We start from the raw sequence: 21,899 nt of genomic DNA on the forward strand, positions 1-21,899 counted from the left end.
TGATTCTCTCTCTCATGGTGTTTGGCTGTGGCTAAGAAGTTATTATAACTTTGCCCTCTATTAGTTCTATTATGTATCTGGACATTCTTATAGCACATATGAGTACATATATAGAAATATTGTCTGTCAAACTTATATATGATCATGGATATATTCCCTTTTGCCTGATTATTTAGCCAGTCTATGTATGTATTCACCCTTAGATTGATGTTTGTTAGTACTAATAATGCAGTATGGTGTGTGTAAAAGTGTTTACCTTTGTTGTCTGTACCTTTTGAAAGCACCATTTATTCTTGTAGTACTTAGGAGGACATTGCCAACTTGTTACTTTTCACATCTTCTCTTTTCTTAGTCTGATTACCTTCCTTCTGTTCAATTTTTTTTTTTTCATCAAATAGTATTCTGTGGCACTATTAATTGTCTCCTAATATATTTTCCACTCCTTTAAATGATGGAGTCCCTAAATTTCAACTAGGCAGATGACCTCCCATCTAAAGACTATTTCCCAGCCTACCTTGTAGCTTATTGTGGCTCTGTGATTAAGTCCTGACCAATGGGATGTGAGAAGAAGTGCTATATTCAACTTCCATGTCATACCTTTAAAGGAAGGTGGGGTGCTCTTTTCCCTTTCCTCCATCTGTTTGCTCAAATATGAACGTAATAGGGGACCTGGACAGTCATGCTTACACACGAGATGGAAGCAGGCTGTTGACATAGTAGAACAGCATGATAGGAGCATCCTGGGTCACTGATGATTGTAGAGCTTCCATATTAGCCAGGGTTGCCTATCTGACTTTTTTCTTTTTTTTCCCTCTGAGAGAGAAATAAACCTCTTCCTTATTTAAGCCCTTTGCTTTGGGTTTCTGTTACAGCAGCTGAACCAATATACTAAAAAATATGGATACTAAACAATTTATTTGGTTTCTGTTTACTATATTACTAGAATCTATATTATAGATGATTGTTAACTGGTATTTCAGAAATTCCCCAATTTCTTAGATATAAATTTGAGATAATCTCTTGGTTTACTGTTTCAGATAGAAAATTGTTATGTGAGAATTTTACTAGTTAAACACTAAGGTTAACTTCATTTTCCTTATTTCCAAGTTCTGAGTGGGTACTTTACTGTAACCCCTATATTTTGACAAGTAGCCCTTGACTAGGACTGATATCATAAAGAATAAATATGCCAAATAAAGAAACATTTTGTAACAAATGTAGAAAACAATTGGTTTATGATAAGGGTGGCTAGGCAAAACTTTTTTTTTTTGGTAAGGAAAAAAAGTCTTAATACAAGTTGAATCTGAAGAATGGTACCAATTCCTTTCTCTTCCCCCAGAGACTGGATATGAGAATGAGTATTTAAAGCTGAGACTAGTCTTTATGTGGTTAGGGAGAGCCATCAGTATAATTCAATTCAGCAATATGTCCTTTCTTGTTTATGAGAAACACAAAACAAAGACAAACCAATTGATGTCAAGTTGATTCTGACTCATAGTGACCTCATGTGTTGGAAGGTAGGACTGTGCTCCACAAGGCTTCCAAGGCTGTGATTTTTCAGAAGTAGATTGCCAGGCATTTCTTCTGAGGTGCCCCTGGATGGGTTCAAACTGCCAACCTTTTGATTAGCAGTTGTGGAATAATTTCAAAAGAATTAGTAGCTACATGAAGAAAATGAATACTTCTCTACATAGTAAAACCAGTTGCCACTGAGTCAACCCCAACTCATGGCAAACTCATGTGTATGAGTAGAACTGTGCTCCATAGGGTTTTCATTGGCTGGTGTTTTGGAAGTATATTGCCAAGCCTTTCTCCAAGGCACCTCTGGGTGGATTTGAACCTGAATAGTAGTTGAACTCTTGGAGAATATTGGCCTTGCAGCTAAAAAAAAAAAATTACCTTTCTTTTTACTTAGATTGTAATGTCCTGTAAAATAATGGTTGTTCTTGCTAACTGTGTGTGTGTGCATGTATGTGTGATTCAAATAGTGGTTATTGGGTAATTAGTAGTATAACTGGCCTTGGAGTATAACTCATGATTATTCTTGGCTGTGCTAGGGAACTTGAAGTACAAAAGCTCTATTTTTAGGATTCTCTTTCTATGATCCTAGACTATCCTGCTCTGTAGGAGCTGGGTTGACTGTACTGCTGAAGACAGTTATGGATTAAATAATTGGGTCAAAGCAGTGCTTGAGGGAGGAAGCGGAAATGGATTCTGTGGGTAGGAACAAGTGGAATTTCCTAAAAGGATGTAAATGGGCCAGGCATAGGAGGTACAATGAGGATAGCAGAGCAAGGTCAGAAACAGGTGTACTCCCAAGGAAACCTCCTCTGAGAACTTAAATTCCTGGTTCTTTACCCCTTAATTTAGGTAAAAAACATTGAGCCTATTAAATTTTAGGATTTCCCTTCTTTTCTTTGTAATTCCCATTACTTTACTTTAGTAAAGTCTGAGACTGACTGTCTTGATGTGGTGGGAAAATAAAAGGGGCGAGGAATAGAGGTAAGTATGGTGGGCCCCACACCCTGTTCTCTGGTGGCGTTGTGGAATAGAGCAGCATCTTAGGCGGTTATGCCAAGGAGTTCACGTGGAGGCCAACAGTGAATGGTGGTCCTGAGTAGAGCCACGAGCACCAGGGAAGAGCATACAACTCTGATTAGGTCTGTCAGTTGGGCAATTCATACAATTAGCCTTCTCTTTTCCAATAGATACAAAAGGAAATGGCCCTTGAAAGTGAGGAGGTTGGCACCTCCTCATATGTATATTAAGTCATGGGCACAATATGTCAGTTATTCACAAAATCCGAAGTAATTCATTTCTGGTAATGATTTCAGACATGTTCCAGAAACTGAATAAATGAAATTTGGGAGAAGTTATATTATTATTATTATTATTAAAGTAAAAAAATGTTAAGGAATTGTCTTTTCATCCCTATTTTCTTACTAATTATATTCATTGGTGGTCCACAGATTGGGGTGCATAAAGCTCCTGTTTCTAGCTCATTTGTTATTCATAATATGGGTTAAATCTAGAAATTACAGAAATAACCTTAAAATACGAACATGATAAGTAGGACTTTGAGAAGATATGAGGATAGAGATGATTATTGTGCAATGTCAAATACCAAAAACCAAACCCACTGCCATCAAGTCAAATTCCAACTCAAAGTGATTTCAAACACAATAGCATCCAATAAGTAATATAAACACAAATATTCAATAGCTGTTAAATGCTGAGAACTTTGCATATTTAACCTTTATTTCTTTGTCCATTTTAATGAATGATCCCAATGATCCTGATAATAAGAGTAGGTTGTTTCAAAAGTGAAGATGTAAGTAAGTCTTCCTCCACCACATGTCAATCAAATTAGTCCAAGGCTTTGACTTCTTCTTGATCTTGTTCATCTGACTCTGTTACCACTTTCCTGTTGATAGTAACATAAATTAGTTCCAATACACAGAACTCTGTAGTTTTGAACACACCATAGCATGAAAACAATTTTTGAAAATTTCTCTAGTAGAAGTTCGCTGTCTTGGGATTCTGATTATGAATTAGGTTTACTTGCAATGAAGTATAAACTTATATGTGGGAGAAATTGAATCTGAAGAAATGTACTATTCCTCTCTCTTCTTCCAGAGACTGGATACAAGGGTGGCCTCTTACTAAAGCTGAGTCTAGTCTCTAAGTGCTAAAGGCAGAGCCATTAGGAGAAATGCAGTTCAGCTACATGTCCTTATTTATAGGAAACACACTGCAGAATATGATTTGAAGGGCATGGGAGAAGACCTCTGACCCAAACATGTTTTGTTCACAGTCCAGTTTTTGAGATTTCATCATTGGTAATCCATTTCTTTGGATTATCCATTATTCCTATGCCAGTACTCTTTTAAAAGCAAATATTCCTCAGATGCATAATAAACATATTACTACTAAAACCTTATTATGAACATACATTTGAGCTCTTTCTTTTTGACAGGGGAACCCAGATCATCCTGAGAAGATTTGTTGGGGGAAGGATGGTAAGTGTGTATCTGAGTACGCAGGGGGTTTGGAAAGAAAGAAAGGATGGAGGGAGGAAAAAGAGAGCTAAGTTAAGGCATTTTACAACTGTGTCTGAAATATTTACAATGTTAAAAAATGCTTATAAATTAACTTTCTAAATTAGCTAATAATGAACTATGTGATATTGTTGAGTGAAAATTTTTGTTATAAATATTTTATGAATTCCTACACATAGGCAGTGTGGGTAGGCACTTTGGGGGACCCAATTTCTCATACAGCTTACAACATAGTTATAAGACATAAATACATGAAAAGTTACATAACAATTGAATACTTGAAAAATATTTACATAAAGTAGTGCACAATTAATTGTCAAAAGAATGGCACAGACAATAAATGTATAAAAAGTTCAGAGGAAGGAAATGGCACAGTGAAATGGAGTAAAATTCAAAGGCTTCACACCGTAGGAAAGAAAATGAGCAAGTTAACATACAAAAGGAGTTAAGCAACTAAGCTTTAAAATTATTAAAGGAATTATCTGTTCAAGCTGTGAAATGATGTTTCGCTGTTAGAGTGGATCAACATGCGATAGCAGGAATGTTCTGAGTCATTCCCGCAAAAATACACACAGAAATCTAGAGCACCCTGACATATCTGTTGATGCTACTCAAATAGCAGTCTTCACCCATTATTTGAATCAGGTCAATCAATCTTTTGATAGGACTAGTTTTGCTCAACACTTAGAAGCTATATCAAATCATCTGGCTAAAATGCCAGAAATTCAGTTGCTGAGCATTGGGTAGACTATATAGCCAGGTAAATAAATATTTTACATTTCTCAAAATATGTATATTTTTTCACTAGTGTAGATATATCCATTGTTTGATAATTTTTGAACTATATCATTGGTATCACACACAGGTAAAAATGTGCTGAAGATAATTAAAAAATGGTTGTAGCAATACAGGGAAAGGGAACTGCCAGAAATTCAACTCAGATTCAGAAGAGGACATGGGACAAGGGATATCATTGCTGATGTAAGATGGATCTTGGCTGAAAGCAAAGAGAGAATATCATAAAGATGTTTACCTGTCTTTTATTGAACTATGCAGAGACATTTGACGATCATAACAAATTATGGATAACTGTTTGAAGAATGGAAATTCCAGAATACTTAATTGTGCTCATGTGGAACTTGTACATAGACCAAGAGGCAGTGATCCCAATAGAAAAAGGGGATACTGCATGGTTTAAAATCAGGAAAGGTGTGTGTCAGGGTTGTATCCTTTCACCATATGTATTCAATCAATATGCTGAGCAAGTAATCCAAGAAGCTGGACTATATGAAGATGAACACAGAATTAGGATTGGAGGAAGACTCATTAACAACCTGCCCTAGACAGATGACACAACCTTGCTTGCTGAAAGTGAAGAGGACTTGAAGTAGTTACTGATGAAGATCAACGACTCCAGCCTTCAGTATGAATTACACCTCCACATAAAGACAACAAAAATCCTCACACTTGGACCAATAAGCAACATAATGATAAGGGGAGAAAAGGTTGAAGTTTTCAAGGATTTCGTTTTACTTGGATCCACAATCAATGGCCATGGAAGCAACAGTTAAGAAATCAAAGCACATATTGCATTGGGCAAATCTGATGCAAAAGTCCTCTTTAAAGTGTTAAAAAACAAAAATGTCACTTTGAGGACTGAGGTGCACCTGACTTAAGCCATGGTATTTTAAGTAGCCTCATATGCATGCAAAAGCTGGACAATGAATAAGGAAGACCAAAGAAGAATTGATACAGTTGAATTATGGTGTTGGTGAAGAATATTAAATATACCATGGACTGCTAAAAGAAAGAGCAATTAATTCTGTCTTAGAAGAAGTATAGCCAGGATGCTGTTTAGAAGAGATGATAGTGAGACATCATTTCACATATTTTGGACATGTTATCAGGAGAGACCCTGGAGTTCAGTCCCTGGAGAAGGACATCATGCTTGGTAAGGTAGAAGAAGATCAGTGAAAAAGAGGAAAACCTTCACCCGTGGCATCACCAGGGTTGGTGTCACCCAGTGAGGTATTCATGGTGTCATTCTGCCCCTCACGAACCTCTCTTCCATATCAGACCATACAGAATCCTTAGTAATGTATTATCAATTTTAATCATAGAATAATATGTTATAAATATAGCTGTAAATTGATTAGATGGACTATTTCTTAGATTATAGGAATACTAATAACAGAACTGTTTTGTAAAATCTTTCTACATTGAATTATATTATTAATTACAACATTATTAGTAACTGAGCATAAGTCCTTTTTGATTTTTCCCTTTCTTTTCTTTTAATTATTCATTCTCAAAAAAGTTATTGATATGGATGCATAAATACCGATTACCACAATATTGTAGCTAAACTATCAGAAAACTTGACAAAATCATTGGCTATAAAAACCCAAGGAGGGGTCGCTATGAGTCGGGTCAGACTCAATGGCACATAACAACAACAACAACAACAACAATAAAAACACCAATAGTACATGCTTGTAGCATGTGCAGATGAAACCACTGTGATTCAAAGCATTATTGTCACTGCATGATAATAACAGCTCTGATTCAATGCATTAGAAGGTTCACAAGCAAATTAGCATCTTGTTGAGGGTCAATGGACTCACTAGGGAAGTGCTGGGGGTGGGTAGGGTTATAGGGCAAGTGTGGAACATGCTAGGTGTCACTATCAGAGGGGGTGACACAAAAATGATTGTCTATAAAATTTCTGTGCAGTGTTTCAGCAATTATTTTTTATATAAATATCCCTGTAGTTAGTTATAACAACAAAAACCTTTTTTTTGTAAGCCCAGTTTACATGTATCAATACTTTATGAGTATTGCTTAAATAACATTAATGGGACTCAATTTCTATACAAATGAGATCAGAATCACAATTCTGTTACTTTCTAATTGTTCTTCACTGAATTTAGTATTCAAATAAGTATTTGCCAATGAAGTTGAATTGATTGGTTTTCAGTCACAATACAAAATGGAGAGATGTCCGATCAGGGATTCTTTAATGATTAACTGGTGATAGTGGTTTTCTTTAAAATCTTGTAGACCATTTACCTGGTCCTCTTCTAACATTATTCCAGGAATTAGGCTATTAATCCATCACTGAGACAATATAAAGCCATTGCTACATGAACTTGGTTTCAGAAAATGTAGATATCTCATTGGCGGTATCACACACATGGTGATCTACAAGACCTGCTAACCTGCTAAAGATGGTTGGGTAGGTATCGGTAGGAAAGGGTAGAGACAGGAAGGCATGTTGGCAGGTTAATACAATAACTGGGATGAGAATGGATAGAGAAAGTATACAGAAATTCAAGGCTGACCTGCTCTCCTGATATGCAAGTAGGTCTACAACATTTAATGTCTTTGAGAAGAAATTTTATTCAAGGCATGAAATCTCTAATACATGGGTGGGTTTTTAGAAGACTTGAGATATGGGGCAAAGTGAGTAAGGCAAAGAAATGCTTCTCTATGCAGTAACCAGAAAGGTGAGAGTATCTTGACAGAAGCAAACTTACGTTGCTTTGTGTACTTTGGCCTTGGTTTTACCATGACGGGAAATCATTTCTTTCTAAAAAATAAAGAAAACAAAACAAAAACTAAAGAGGAACAATTTCACTTTTTGCACTGACTGAAATTTGCTCACTTGAACAAATCTGAGGTAAAATTATAAAAGAATTTATACAAATTAGCTTCTTAGTTTGCAAACTGTGGGATCAGAAATATGCCAGATCAGAGAATATGGCATTCCTCTCAGGAGAAGGTATGTTTTGAATCCATAAGTTTACAGGGTGCTCTTATTATTTTTTTTTTAATAAGTGTGTTCCTCTTCATTAGCATTTATTCTTCTATGATCTAAGCTAGGTCAATCATTGTAAAACAAACATTAGCACTGAAGTAGCCTACGTTAATACCCCACAGATTTATACTATGTGGACAATGAACTCCACTGAAAGTAACACCTCATCTTCCACACCAGCAGAGCTGCAAACTCTGGAGATATCTTTGATTTATCAAAGATTGACAAACTTCCTGATTTTATACCTGCTGTCCAGTTCATGGAAAGTTCTGGATCATGGGTATCTAGATTTAAGGAGTCAATCTACAAACTTCTGAGAAGTCACCACAGTTTATCCCTCCAGATAGACTTTTCCAAATGCCTCACAATCAGGCTCACCTTGATCCTTTCTTCTCTTTGTTTCCTTAAGAGTTGGAGAATCTCATCTCTCTTTTTAGCCTGTTTAAAGTAAAAAAAAAATAAATAAAAAGTGGGTGACTCTTTGACTCTATAGTAAAATTTTGTGCCTGTGGAGAGAATTTCTTTCATTCTCTGCTCACATTCTTTGGCAGGGTTTTAAAGTATTTTTCTTCCACAAAAGATTTAAACTTTATCATTTCAGTACAAAAATATGCACTATAATCCAGTGTTGGATGGATTCCAAAAAGATGTTGCTTTACAAAGTAATCTGTTTTTGATCCTAAATGGAATTTTTCCCCTCTCTCTAATAATACTCAGTGCTGTCGAGTTGATTCAACTCATAGCGACCCCTCCTAAGATTTCCGAGACGGTATCTCAATGGAAGTAGGTTGCCCAATCTTCCTTCCAAGAACTGGCTGGTGGGTTTGAACTACCAGCCTTCTGGTTAGCAGTCAAATGCCTTAGGCAGTATGCCACCAGAGCTCCCTTATCTAATAATGTTGTTGTTGTTATGTGCCCTTGAGTTGGACCCGACTCATACTGACCCCTCCTTGGGTTTCTGAGGCAGTATCACTACGGAAGTAGATTGCCCCTTCTTCCTTCCAAGGAGTGGCTGGTGGGTTTGAACTGCCAGCCTTCTGGTTAGCAGTCAAGTGCCACTATGCTACCAGAGCTCCCATAATAGCTAATGTTTATTAAACCTTTACTACATGAACTATGCTAAGAACTGTATACAAATTATGTCACTTATTTCTTCTAACAATGCAGGAGCTTGAGACTATTATTACCCCATTTTATGGATGAAGAAAATGGAGTTTCCAAATCAAAAACCCAAACGTATCACCATCTACTCAATTCTGATTCAGAGTGACCCCATAGGGCAGAGTAGAACTGCCCCATAGGGTTTCCAAGACTTTATGAAAGCAGGCTACCACATCTTTCTCTTGTGGAATATCAATGGGTTCAAACTGCTGACCTTTTGGTTAGCAGCTGAGTGCTTAACAAGTGCACCATCAGGGCTCAGATGAAGCATAAATCCATGGCCTTGGAGTTGATTCTGACTCATAGTGACCCTATAGGACAGAGTAGATCTGCCCCAAAGTGTTTCCAAGGCTGTAAATCTTTACAATTTCCAATCGCCTCATATGCATGTGAGAGCTGGATAATGAGTAAGGAAGACCGAAGAAGAGTTGATGCTTTTGAGTTGTGGTGCTGGCGAAGAATGCTGAAAGTACCATGGACTGCTAAAAGAACTAACAGATCTGTCCTGGAGGAAGTGCAGCCAGAATGCTCCTTGGAAGCAAGAATGGCCAGACTTCGTCTCACCTATTTTGGTCATGTTGTCAGAAGGGACCATTCCCTGGAGAAGGATGTCATGCTTGGTAGGGTGGAGGGTCGATGAAAGAGGGGGAGGCCTTCAACAAGATGGATTGACATGGTGGCTGCAATGATGGGCTCAAGTATAGCAGGGATTGTGGGGCTGGCGCGGGATCGGGCAGTGTTTCGTTCTGCTGTGCATGGGGTTGCTATGAGTCGGAAATGACTCGACGGCACTTAACAACAAATCTTTACAGAAGCAGACTGCCACATATTTGTAGTGTGTGGTGGGTTTGAACTGCTGACCTTTTGGTTAGCAGCTGATTACTTTAACCACTCTGCCCCTAGAGCTTCTCAGCTTAAGGTTAGGAGCTATTAAGTGGCAGGACTGGATTTGATCCTATTACATTAGGATCCATTTAGTGGTAGCAAGATACAAAATCAGCAAGCTCAAAGCACATGCCATCACCTAAGCTCATGGTTAAGAGGGCTCTTACTGGCTTGCATATGGGAACAAAGCCTTATTCGCTCATCTCTCCTTTCTCTGTCCTAGATATTGAGATTTGTACACTCTCAGGTAAGTTTTCTTAAATGTAAAAAACTAGTATGGCATGGAGACTTACCAAGATACAAAATTATACCAGTTGCCATTGATTCTGACTCATGGCAACCTTATGTGTGTGGGAATAGAACTGTGCTCCATAGGGTTTTTAATGGCTGATTTTCCAGAAATAGATCACCAAGCCTTTCTTCTGAGGTGCCTCTGGATGTTTTCAAACCACTAACCTTTTCGTTAATAGCCCAGCACTTGAATCAGTTGTGTCACCCAGGGACTCCTAATTATAGATATGGTATATTTTTAACGGAATCTAGCTATGTTCAGTTTTGGAGATAGCCAGGAAGAAAATCACATCTATCATCTGAGAACAAAAGAAAAACTGAAAAATCTGGAAGAAAATTTGTAGCTTCAGGTGGCCAAATGAAATGAAAGAAATTCCATTTAGGACAAGGCTAGAAATAAGAAATAGCTGAGAATAGACACAGATATGTCATAACAAGGTAAAAAATCTAAACCATTCATCAATCCAATATTTACTGACCATCTACAGTATAACAGTATGGTGTTAGGGGTTGAACAGACCACAAATCCTGCCTGAAAGGTGACTGCAGAGTTGTGGAGAGAAATGATGTTACAAAAGGGTTAGTGTAGGGTGCAACCCTAATTCAGACTGTGGGGGAGGCACAGGGAAGCTGTCTCAGAGGAGATGACGTTCAAGCTTAGAGCTGAAAGGGGTAGTCACCAGGTAAGAGTGGAAAAGAGCTTATGAGGCAATGTGTGTGCAAAGACCTAAAGGCTGCTACATTGCTATGTAAGTCCTCAGGATGGATGATCCCTGACCCCAGTCCTGATGGCTCGGCTGCATGGAGAGCTGGGACCTTGGCATGTTCCTCCGAGATACATGAAAGGAGGTGCCTATACTGTGGTGGCTGTAATCATCAGCTGGGCCAAGTCCACTGGGTGTCTTTGCTTTGCATTGTTCTGTTCAAATCTTATGAATCTTCCTTTCGAGCCTACAAAGCCTTTTGTTTTATTTATTTTGAAAGTGGATTGTTACTTTTTTTTTTAATTTAAGGCATCATATATCAAAAAAATATTTATTACCGAATCACATACCAAAGAAAATCATATTAGCAAAGAAAAAAATATTCAGGGTACTTCTAAAAACTAAGCTAAACTTCATAATACCTATCAATTTGCTACGGATCGAATAAAATGTCTATAAACAATACCTGGGGTATATTCAATGTAGACATTCAATCTTAGTTTCCATTACACATGTACTCAACTGGAATAATTGCCTCCATATTATGATTACATAGCATTTCATAACTTTATTATGGTATTGATCTTACTTTCCCTGCTTTATCATTTAGTTGCTACTATGCCTGTGTCTCTGCAAGTCTTAACCAAAAAAAAAAAAAAAACCAAAACTCACTGCTGTCAAGTGGTTTCAGACTCATAGCAACCCCTCCTTGGGTTTCCAAGAGAGCATCTCCCTGGAAGTAGATTGCCCAATCTTCCTTCCCAGGAGTGACTGGTGGGTTTGAACCACCAGCCTTCTGGTTAGCAGTCAAATGCCTTAGGCACTATAAGCTTAGCAGAACCTTGTTTATGATACTCAATGAATTTTTATTGAACTAAGCTGATTGAGTCATGATGTATGAATGAAATCATTGTACTGGTGCCAAAGGGGCAAGGAGGCCACGTCTTCTGATCTCCTCTAACCCCAGAAGAGGAAGAATGAATCACCATCAGTAGCCCAAGGCCTATTCCTGTGAGGCCAGACATACTGCCTTGCTCCAGCACTTTCACCAACCCTGACACCAACCATTCCTCCCACAGCACCTACCACCTCTCTGCTGGTTCAGTAATTTGCTGCAGTGGCCACACAGAACTCACAGGTTGTGGGATTTAACAGGGAGGCAACAGGCTACAATTCAAGTTCAGAAATGCACTCAGTCTCTCACAGCCAGGCATCTCACTTAGCAGCCAGCCTTCTCAGTAGGGCATTGCTCTTTCAGTAGTGCATGTTTCTCACGTCTCTCTCTCGGCAGTGCATGTCTTCTGTGTCTCTCAGCAGTGCATGTCTCTTGCATCTCTCAGCAGCATCTCACATCTCTTAGGAGCATGTTTCTCACAGCGGCATGTCTTTCACAGCCAGAAGTCAGAGAGATGCCTTCTGCCTCTAGGAGGGCTCCTTTTGAGCCTGGCAGAGTGGCCCAACTAACCAATCCCATCACATCTCACACCTGAGAGTGAGCAAACTTTCCAGAAAATTACTTCATGCTGCTCCCAACCAAAGTACCCCAGGTGGAAAATGTTAACAATCAGGAGCTACTCAGTTGCTTACAGCAAATTCCACCATGGAGTTTACAAAGACTTATGGTTAGAAAAGCCACAGTATGTAATTGACTATACCACAACTAGCTAATACACAATTATTAGCCTAAGCAAAAAGGGAAAAAGTTGCTTTAGAAAGTGAAATCAAACTGGAATAATTTAGTTCTTAAAATTCCCTCTAAACAAAACTGATTATTTTCTCTGTAACTACTGGATGTCCACAGGCAAGCTAAATTGTTGTAATTCTTCTAATATAAAAATAAATATTCAATCACCCGATTATAAAATGATAGACTAAAAACACATTCATTTATTTACTTCGATTTCAGATATTTTTATTATTATAATGGATTTTAGTACCTAGCCAGTTTTGTAATTTATTATAGTGCATCAGAAACAAAGCTTTCAAATGTGATTAGATTTCTGTTTCCTGGATCTGCTTCCTGAGAATGAACTACTGTAAACAACTGTGCCATCTGAACACAGTGCTGACTATTCTAGGAAACCTCTGCTAGGACAACTAAATATAATTCAGTGGTGGGAGAAGATTCTCACAATCTTATTAGTAGGGAAAAATAATATTCTTGTTAATTTCATAACAGAAGGATTCTTATTTCTAATCATTGTGCTCTGGTTGTGTTTATTACTGAAATTTTATATTTATAAGGCATTTAAAATAATCTATTCTTAAAATAATACTCTTAGGTCAGAATGTACATTTATGATATTTCTATATTATATATTTATGTTTACATACCTTACTTATGTTACATTATTTATATTTACTCATATTATATTTATATTTATTTCTGAAAACATTAATTATAAAGAATAAAGATTGATTGTAGGAAATTAGGGCATGATTTTATATCATGTTTAGTAGATAGTGATTTTTATTGTCTCTTCAAGAGTTAAATTTGCTTAGTTCTGTCTTTTTAACTTTTTAGAGCCAAATAACTTAGGTGGCAACATTAATCTAAATTAATGGAGTCAAAAAAATTTGGCCTCAAATCTTAATTCTGTGATGTGATTAATGGCAAGTATTACCTTAACTATCTTTCCTGTTCCTCCTTTTCTCCCTACAACCATAATTGCTAACCCATAGGCTAGAGGTTGTGATGTTGGGCAAATCACTGAACCACTTCTCTGAGTCTTGGATTTCTTATCTATAAGGAAGGTTGTTGTGACAATTAGTGATAATATAAAAATTGCTTAGCATAATGCATGGTATATGATGGATATTTAAAAAATGGTAGCTATTATACTATTATTTATTATTGTTATGAAAGAAAAATTTTCTTTAAATGGGTCCAAAATGTGGAAAAGAGTGGGAAAAAGAACAGAAGGCTGGGTTGCCCACTTTCTGTGTAAAGGCATGGAGGACTTTTCATGATTCAACCTCTGACCTATAGATTAGTTAGTTAACACAGATGGAGGAAAAAAAAGAGAAATAAGGAGGGATATTTAAAATTATTTGCTATTAAGTATGTAGTAAAAATTCTTCTGTCTACAGATTCTCTAGAGTATTATAAAATTTCTCCTCAGCTAATCTTCAGTTATAAACTCAAAACTAACTCATTGCCATCGAGTCAATTCTGACTCATATAACTCTTTTGGATTTCTGAGGCTGCAAATCTTTACAGAAGCAGACTGCCTGATCTTTTCTTCTAAAGAGTAGCTGGTGGGTTCCAACCACTGACCTTTTGACTGGCAGCCAAATGCCTTTACCACTGTACCACCAGAGCTCCCTCAGCTGTAAAAATAACTCTTAATAAATACTAAACTCACTGCTGTCTAGTCAGATCCGACTCATAGCGACCCTTCCTTGGGTTTCCGAGGCGGTATCACTACGGAAGTAGATTGCCTACCTTCCTTCTGAGGAGTGGCTGGTGGGTTTGAACTGCCAGCCTTCTGGTTAGCAGTCAAGTGCCTTAGGCACTACACTACCAGAGCTCCTAAATAAATATTAGACTTTAAAAATAAAAGAAAGTTACTTTCTTCTCAAGACCTAGTTCTCATATGAAAGCTGCATTTCTTCCTTGGATTTTGATTGAATTTTTTTGATGGAAACAAATAACATGAGGTAGAATTTATTCCTCTCAGATTACTTATCTGCATTACCAAAAGAAATTTTCTCTTGCCTACCATGCTCTGAAGGCGCTCTGGTGGTGTAGTGCCTAAGCCATCTGATTGTTAACCAGAAGGCTGGCGGTTCAAATCCACCAGCCACTCCTTGGTAGGAAGACTGGACAGTTTACTTCCATAGAGACACCACCTTGGAAACCCAAGGTTGTTATGAATCAGAACCAACTTGATGGCAGTGAGTCTGGTTTTTTTTGGGTTTGACCATGCTATGAAAGATGATTACTGAATTTAATCTTAAGAATGTCTTGGAAGAGTATTGAATTGATTGCTTTTTGCTTAGTTAACTGGCAACATCCCAATACTTAGGGAATCTAGAAACTCTTGAAAACAATGTGGTAGAGTAGTTATGCAATTTGACACCATTGCCGGATGGACTGGGGTTCAAATCTTGTTTTTACTATCTTTTTAGCTGTGTGAAGTTGAAAAAGTCACTTAACATGTTTCAGCTTCAGACAGAGTTGTCTGAGAATTAAATAAGATTGTGAGTAAAGCACATACAGTATACATGGTACGTAGTTAGTTCTCAAAAATATTATTATAAAAAGAGAGGAACAGATTACCTGAGGAGAAAAATAAATACGAAGAAAACAGGCTAAGAAGTATTGGAAAAAGTCACTAATTCAAATGGGAATTAAAAAATCCTTTATTCTTTCTATTGGATATAAACATAATATCTGCTTATGGAAAAACATTAGAAAATATGAAAAAGCACATAAAGGGAAGTAATTTCCACATGAAATCCACTGTTAAATTTAAAGTTGTATGTTGTTGTTAGGTGCCACTGCTGCTTCTGACTCACAGTGACCCCATGTGACAGAACGGAATTTCCACAAAGGGTTTTCTAGGGTATAATTTTTAAGAGAGAAGAATCTTAAATGAGCTCCAAAATAGATAATCTAAGAGTTTAAAAATGATACATCAATGGAACCACCAGAACGGAAATAATGAGCATACTCATCACACACTGTGAAGAATGTAACCAATGTTCACCTTGTGTTGAAATTGTTGAATGGGAACCTAAACTGCTGTATCGATCTTCACCAAAAACATAATAAAATATTATTTAAAAAATCCAGTGAGCTAGAAAACAAATATATACATCGAAGGGAAAGGCTACATAGGGAAGCAGTGGACTAGTTTAATGATCTTAACACAAAAAGAATGCTTAGTGATGAAAAGATAACAGGACAATTACAAATAAATGGAGACATGGAGGTATGTATGAACTTGGCATGCTTAAGGATGCTGATAAGACTGATTTAACGGAGGCAAGATGTGTGTTTTGTTGAATGGTATCATACTGAGGAACAGTTGCTGTTGTTAGGTGCTGTCAACTTGGTTCTGACTCATAGCACATATACCCCATGTATAACAGAACAAAACATTTTACAGTCTTTACAGTCTGCTCTGTAAAGATTTACAACCTTGGTAAACCTATGGAGCAGTTCTACTCTTCTATAAGGTTGATATGAGTTGGAATCAACTAGATGGCAATAGATTTTTTATAATAATAAAAGAACTGTTGGATCGCAAATGATCTGCTATGCACTTTAAAAGATAGGCAGAATAATCAGTGAAAAGGCTTTCTCCAGCACTAATCTGATTTGAGAAGATAGACCTAATGGCTGTAATCTATGGGAGTGGATGAAAGATGTTACAGGAGAAAGGAAGAATGCTGATTTGCAAAAAAAAAATATGCAGATGTCAACACCTTTCTACACCTCCTGGAAACTGCTTGAGACTGGCTCAAGTCTCATATCTCATATACATAATTTTAATTAAAAAAATAAAATAACAGTTTGCTCAAATGAGAAAAGCATCAGTCATTCTATCTGAGTGACTCTGATTTTTCTTAATTGTAGATGTTAGTAAAATAAGAATCTATCTGTTGTGGGGAAGAAAATTTATGTATTTTTCCTTGGATCTGTTATATATATTTTCTTAGTTCTGTTATGCATATATTTAACAAAAAAACAATAATAATTAGCTGAGGAATATAGCTCTTGCTTTAAATTACTCACACAAAAATGCATGCAGGGTAAAAGTGTAAGTGAATTTTTAAAAAATGCTTTCATATTGTGTTAAAAGTCACACATTTTTTAAAAGATATAAACTCTGCCCTTATGGAACTTGCATCCAATCAGGGAGAGAGATAAACCAAAACCAACTTGATAGCACCTAACAACAACAGCAATTGGTCCTCAGTATGATCCCATTCAACTATCTCCTGTGGAGTATGTAGGTTCAAACTGTCAGTCCTTGGTTAGCAGATGAGTACTTAATCACTGTGCCACCTAAGGCTCTCATCTTATTATTAAAGTAGATATAAATTTACTATGTGGTAATTGTAGAATCTGCAAAACAGATTTTAATTAATAGATACAAGTAATGGTAATTAATCAATACTATAAATTCATAGTTGAAGCATTCACTTATCAATGTCAACAAGCTAAGGGATACATAATGCCTCTTAGAATCAAGTCAATCTTTGAGTGAGATTTTTATTTTAATGTTAACAAAAATGAGTGTAAAATGAGTATTACATTTAAAAAAATTCAATAAAGTATACATATATTAAGGGTTTGTTGTGGTTGTTGTTATGTGCTGTCACGTTGAACCCAACTCATAGTGACCTCTCGTATGGTTGAATTATAGACTAGTGATGATTTGGTCTGCAATAACTATCAAAGCTTCTTTCTTAGGAAACAAGTAACTATTGAGTCTTAAAAGTTTTTCATCATGTTTGATAGCTGAATAGATATGCTGGATGGATGAATGGGACTTAACCTCATTTTTAAGGTATGTCTTTCTTGTCCTGCCCGTTAGGACCTAAGAAGGAAGGGGTAGGGGATTCCCCACACAGGTGACTCTCAAACTTCATCTCTGGCACATACATCTCTGAATTTCTAGCCATATATCTCCATGTCTATAAACAGCTCCACCTGTTTATGTTAAAGGTGTCTTAATTGAATTTCTGATCTACTCTCTTAATTTTCTTCCCTCCTCCCATAAAACAAAACAAACACCAAACCTTTCTCTATTGCTCCTTGTTTGAGAGAATGGCACCATCCATCCTGCTATGCAAGCCAAAAAACTGTTAATCTTTGATACCTTGTTATGTCTCACCTTCCATATCCAATATAATCCAAGTCCTGCTTTTATTTTATCTCTTAAATCTCTCTCAAAGATATCTATCTACCTTTTCTCACTCCCACCTTCCTAATCCAAGCTACCATCACCCCATGACTGGATGATTGCAATGATATCTCAGTCTGGTTTTCTGCTTTCGCTGGGGCCACTCAATTCGTTTCCCCGTATTACAGTCTCCTGATCTTTTCCAAACAAATTTGTTATCATCACCCACCAACTTAAAACCCTTCAGTTGTTTCTTATCGCTCTTAGTATGTTCACATTACCACACCGGCCATTCTGTTTCTGAAATGTGCCAGGCTTTTGCTAGCCCAGGGTCTTTGCATATGATATTTCTCCTGCCTGGAACCCTCTTCCAACACTTCTTCCATCCCCTTGGCCTACTTAAAACCCATTTTTACTTCAAATATCAACTTAATTATTGCTTCTTTACAGAAATCCTCCCTGATTCCCTTTTTGCATCAATATTGCCCTTTTAAATGTTCTCCTAATCTGATGGTTAGAACCCACCCAGTGGCACCACAAAAGCAAGATCTGGCAATCTGCTTCCCTTAAGAAACTGCTTACAGTTAAGAAAACCCTGTGGATCAGTTTGACTTTGTAACACATGGGGTCACCATGAATCAGAATTGACCTGATGGCAAAAGGTTTTTTTGTTTTTTTTTTCTAAACATCATACAAAATTCTTTGATCAGTATCTCTTTCCCTGATTAGAAGGCAAGTTCCATTAAGGGCAGAGTTTATATCTTTAAAATATATTTTATGTTGCTATTCGTTGTTCTCCAGTGTCTAACACAATGCCTTGGATCTGTTATATATATTTTCTTAGTTCTGTTATGCATATATTTAACAAAAAAACACATAAGAGGTACTCAAGAAATATTTGTTGAATGAATCTTGCACAATTTTTCCAGATCAGATTCTTCCAACTTTTGGCTCCATGTTTCATCTTACTGTTTATGGTTTTGCCTGTGCCTTTCTTGTCTGAGCTTGATCTTGCTTCTTCAACTTTGACCCTAACATTGCCTACATTTCTTTTTGAGGCTATGTTGTTTTTAGCTACTTTGGGCAAATAGTCTGTGAATTTTAGTTTGGCACGCTGTCCCTACATTTCAGGGCAGGACCTCCACCAGTCTGGAGTGAAATCTAGATGATGTCCAATTCAACCTCACACATATAGGCTATGTCTTATTCATATCTATTGGCAGCATTTATAGTCATTAACCCCCTCACCCCAAAATCAAAAGGTAATATATAAAACACAGTATAACTATAGTTAATAATTATCTTTTGTTTCCTGTTTCAAGTTATTCAGTGCTCTAAAAATTTATCCTTTATAATAAAATTTTTAAAACATATATATGTAGTGATACTGCCTCGGAAACCCAAGGAGGGGTCGCTATGAGTCGGGGCCGACTCGACGGCACATAACAACAACAACAACAACAAATAATATTTAGACATTTTTCCTGGTGGCGTAGTGCCTAAGGCATCTGACTACTAACCAGAAGGTTGGTGGTTCAAACCAACCAGCCACTCCTCGGAAGGAAGATTGGGCAATCTACTTCTGTAGAGATACTGCCTGGGAAACCCAAGGAGGGGTTGTTATGACTTGGATCTGACTCGACGGCAGTGAGTTTGGTTTTTTATTTGGTTTATGTTAAAACCCTTCCCCTTAAAATGTTATTTAAAAACCAAAACACAAACCCATTATCATTAAGTTGATTCTGACTCATAATGACCCTATAGGATGGAGTAACACTGACCAATAAGTTTTCCAAGACTATAACCTTTACAGAAGCAGATTGCCACATCTTTTTTTCCATGGAGCAGATGGTAGGTTTGAACCTCCAACCTTCTGGTTAACAGTCAAGTTCTTTAACCACTGCACCACCAGGCCACCTGAACTGAATACATGTTAACAACAGGACCAGCTATTTGTATATTGATTTTTGAACAATATTTTTTTTTGGCTTGGCCAAAAAAAAAGCCAAATAAAGAAATAAACAACAACAACAACAACAACAAAAACCAGGTCAATTCAAATGGGTTATCTCATACATAGAAGGGTAATTGGTTATCTCATATATAGGAGAGTCTAAAGTAGTTTTCTGGGAGCTCTGGTAGCATAGTGGCTAAGACACTTGCCTGCTAACCAGACGGCTGGCGGTTCAAACCCACCAGCCACTCCTCGGAAGGAAGGTTGGGCAATCCTACTTCCGTAGTGATACTGCCTCGAAAACCCAAGGAGGGGTCGCTATGAGTCAGGGCTGACTCGATGGCACATAACAACAACAATAACAACAAAGTAGTTTTCTGGATATGTCTATAGGGAGTGACACAAACATTTAGCAATATGATTGGAGTTTCTAGGATTTTGTTTTCTTTTTTATAGGCAAGCCTCTCTCTCTCTACTTTTTTAATTTTAAATGCATTTTATTGAAATATAATTCATGTACAATGAAATACACAAAACTAAAGTGAGATGGGTCAACGGATTTTTTTTTTCCCCAGCGTTCCCTCCCTACTCCTCCCACCCCTGGCAACCAAAAAAGAAATCAAACCTTTCCTTGACCCTCCACAACAACAAACTAATACTATATTTGTCTGTCTGTGATTGACTTACTTCACTCAGCATAATGTCCTCCAAGTTCATCCACGCTATGCGTTGTGTGTGAGTGTGTGTGTGTGTGTGTGTGATTTGGGTGAAAATTTACAGAGCAAATTCACTTTGCATACAGCAGTTCACATACACTGTCTCATGACATTGAATACAATTTACCACAATGCAACAGCTCCGTTCCCACTTCCTCCTGATAGTTACCTCTTCCCTGTGTCCATCCCTCCATGTACTTCTGCCCCCTGAGCTGTCTCCCTGTGCATAAACAGCCCTTCTTTCTCCCATGATTGTTCTCTCCAAGGAGTGTATCTACCTCAGGTAAATGTTCAACTCATATGCCTGTCTTTTGTTTGGGTTCAATTCCAGACCTGAAGGGCAGCTAGGGGTCATAGTCTCAGTGGTTCCACCAGGCTCTATCGGACCAGCAAACCTGGTCCCCCTCCGTTTTTTTTTCCATATGATTTTGAGTTTTGTTCCACGTTGTTCTCCCTCTCTATCCAGGATCTCCTACATAGTTCCCCCTCCAAGTGGTTGACAGTGGTATCCAGGCACCATCTAGTTCTTCTAGTCTCATCGTTGTATAGGCTGCAGATCGCAAGGCGTATCAGTTGCTACAACTAATTGTTTCCATGAATCTTTTTTTTTTTTTTTTTCATTCTTCTTTGCTCTGGATGAGAAGAGACCCATCATTGTATCTAGATGGCTGCTTGCAAGCTTTTAAAATCCCAGTCACTACTCGTTAAAGTAGGAGGTGGAACAATGTTTTGTGTAGTATGTTATGCCAATTGAGCTTGATGTCCCCTGTGACTATGGTCCTGAGCCCACAGGTTCTGGGTAGCTGGCTGTGACCAAGAGGTGACAACAAACTTGTTCCCTGTCAGCTCTACTATACACCTGGGAATTCTTACAGATCATACAAATACACTTATAGCACCATTGTCTGCCAACCCTATACATGGTCTTGGGTACACTCCCTGCTTCATAGACATACCTAATAGTTCTACCTTCCCACCCATGTATCTCTACCCATATACCTGTGTTTGCCTTCACTGACAATGCAGTACTGTATGTGCAAAAGGTTCATCTTTGTTGTCTGTACCTCCAATGTTCCTCTCCGTCTTCCTCTTCCTCAATGACACCATGTTGATCACTCACATTTGGTACATTGCCCTTCTCTTCACCCAAATCAATACTTATCTCTACCTAAGTAACAGTGTTCCCTCCCTCCCCTCCCACCCCTGGAAACCAATAAAGAAAGTTTCCCTCTATAGTTAAACCTTTCCTTGACCCTCCACAACAACAAACTAATACTATATTTGTCCTTCTGTGATTGACTTATTTCATTTAGCATAATGTCCTCCAAGTTCATCCATGTTATGTGGTGTTTTGCAGACACTACATTATTCTTTACTTCTGCATAGTATTCCATTGTGTGTATGTACCATAGTTTGGTCATCCACTCTTCCACTGATGGGCACATAGGTTGTTTCC

At 37.5% G+C, this 21,899-nt stretch overlaps 1 protein-coding gene across 1 annotated transcript in view; it reads right to left on the reverse strand.

Annotated features, from left to right (window-relative positions):
- Nucleotides 1-3,366: 3,366 nt before the first annotated feature.
- The window catches only part of HOATZ (HOATZ cilia and flagella associated protein), a 33,081-nt gene continuing 14,548 nt past the window's right edge, over nucleotides 3,367-21,899 (reverse strand). Inside the window, exons 3-5 of the mRNA XM_007936612.1 lie at nucleotides 8,254-8,313; nucleotides 7,595-7,647; nucleotides 3,367-3,424 (exon numbers count right to left, since the gene is read on the reverse strand). Coding sequence (XP_007934803.1) covers nucleotides 3,367-3,424; nucleotides 7,595-7,647; nucleotides 8,254-8,313 — 171 coding nt within the window. The remainder of the gene's footprint in view (nucleotides 3,425-7,594; nucleotides 7,648-8,253; nucleotides 8,314-21,899) is intronic.

Source organism: Orycteropus afer, unplaced genomic scaffold (assembly GCF_000298275.1).
Source record: "Orycteropus afer afer isolate SDZICR_OR568_19922 unplaced genomic scaffold, OryAfe1.0 scaffold00036, whole genome shotgun sequence".
Taxonomy (NCBI): domain Eukaryota; kingdom Metazoa; phylum Chordata; class Mammalia; order Tubulidentata; family Orycteropodidae; genus Orycteropus; species Orycteropus afer.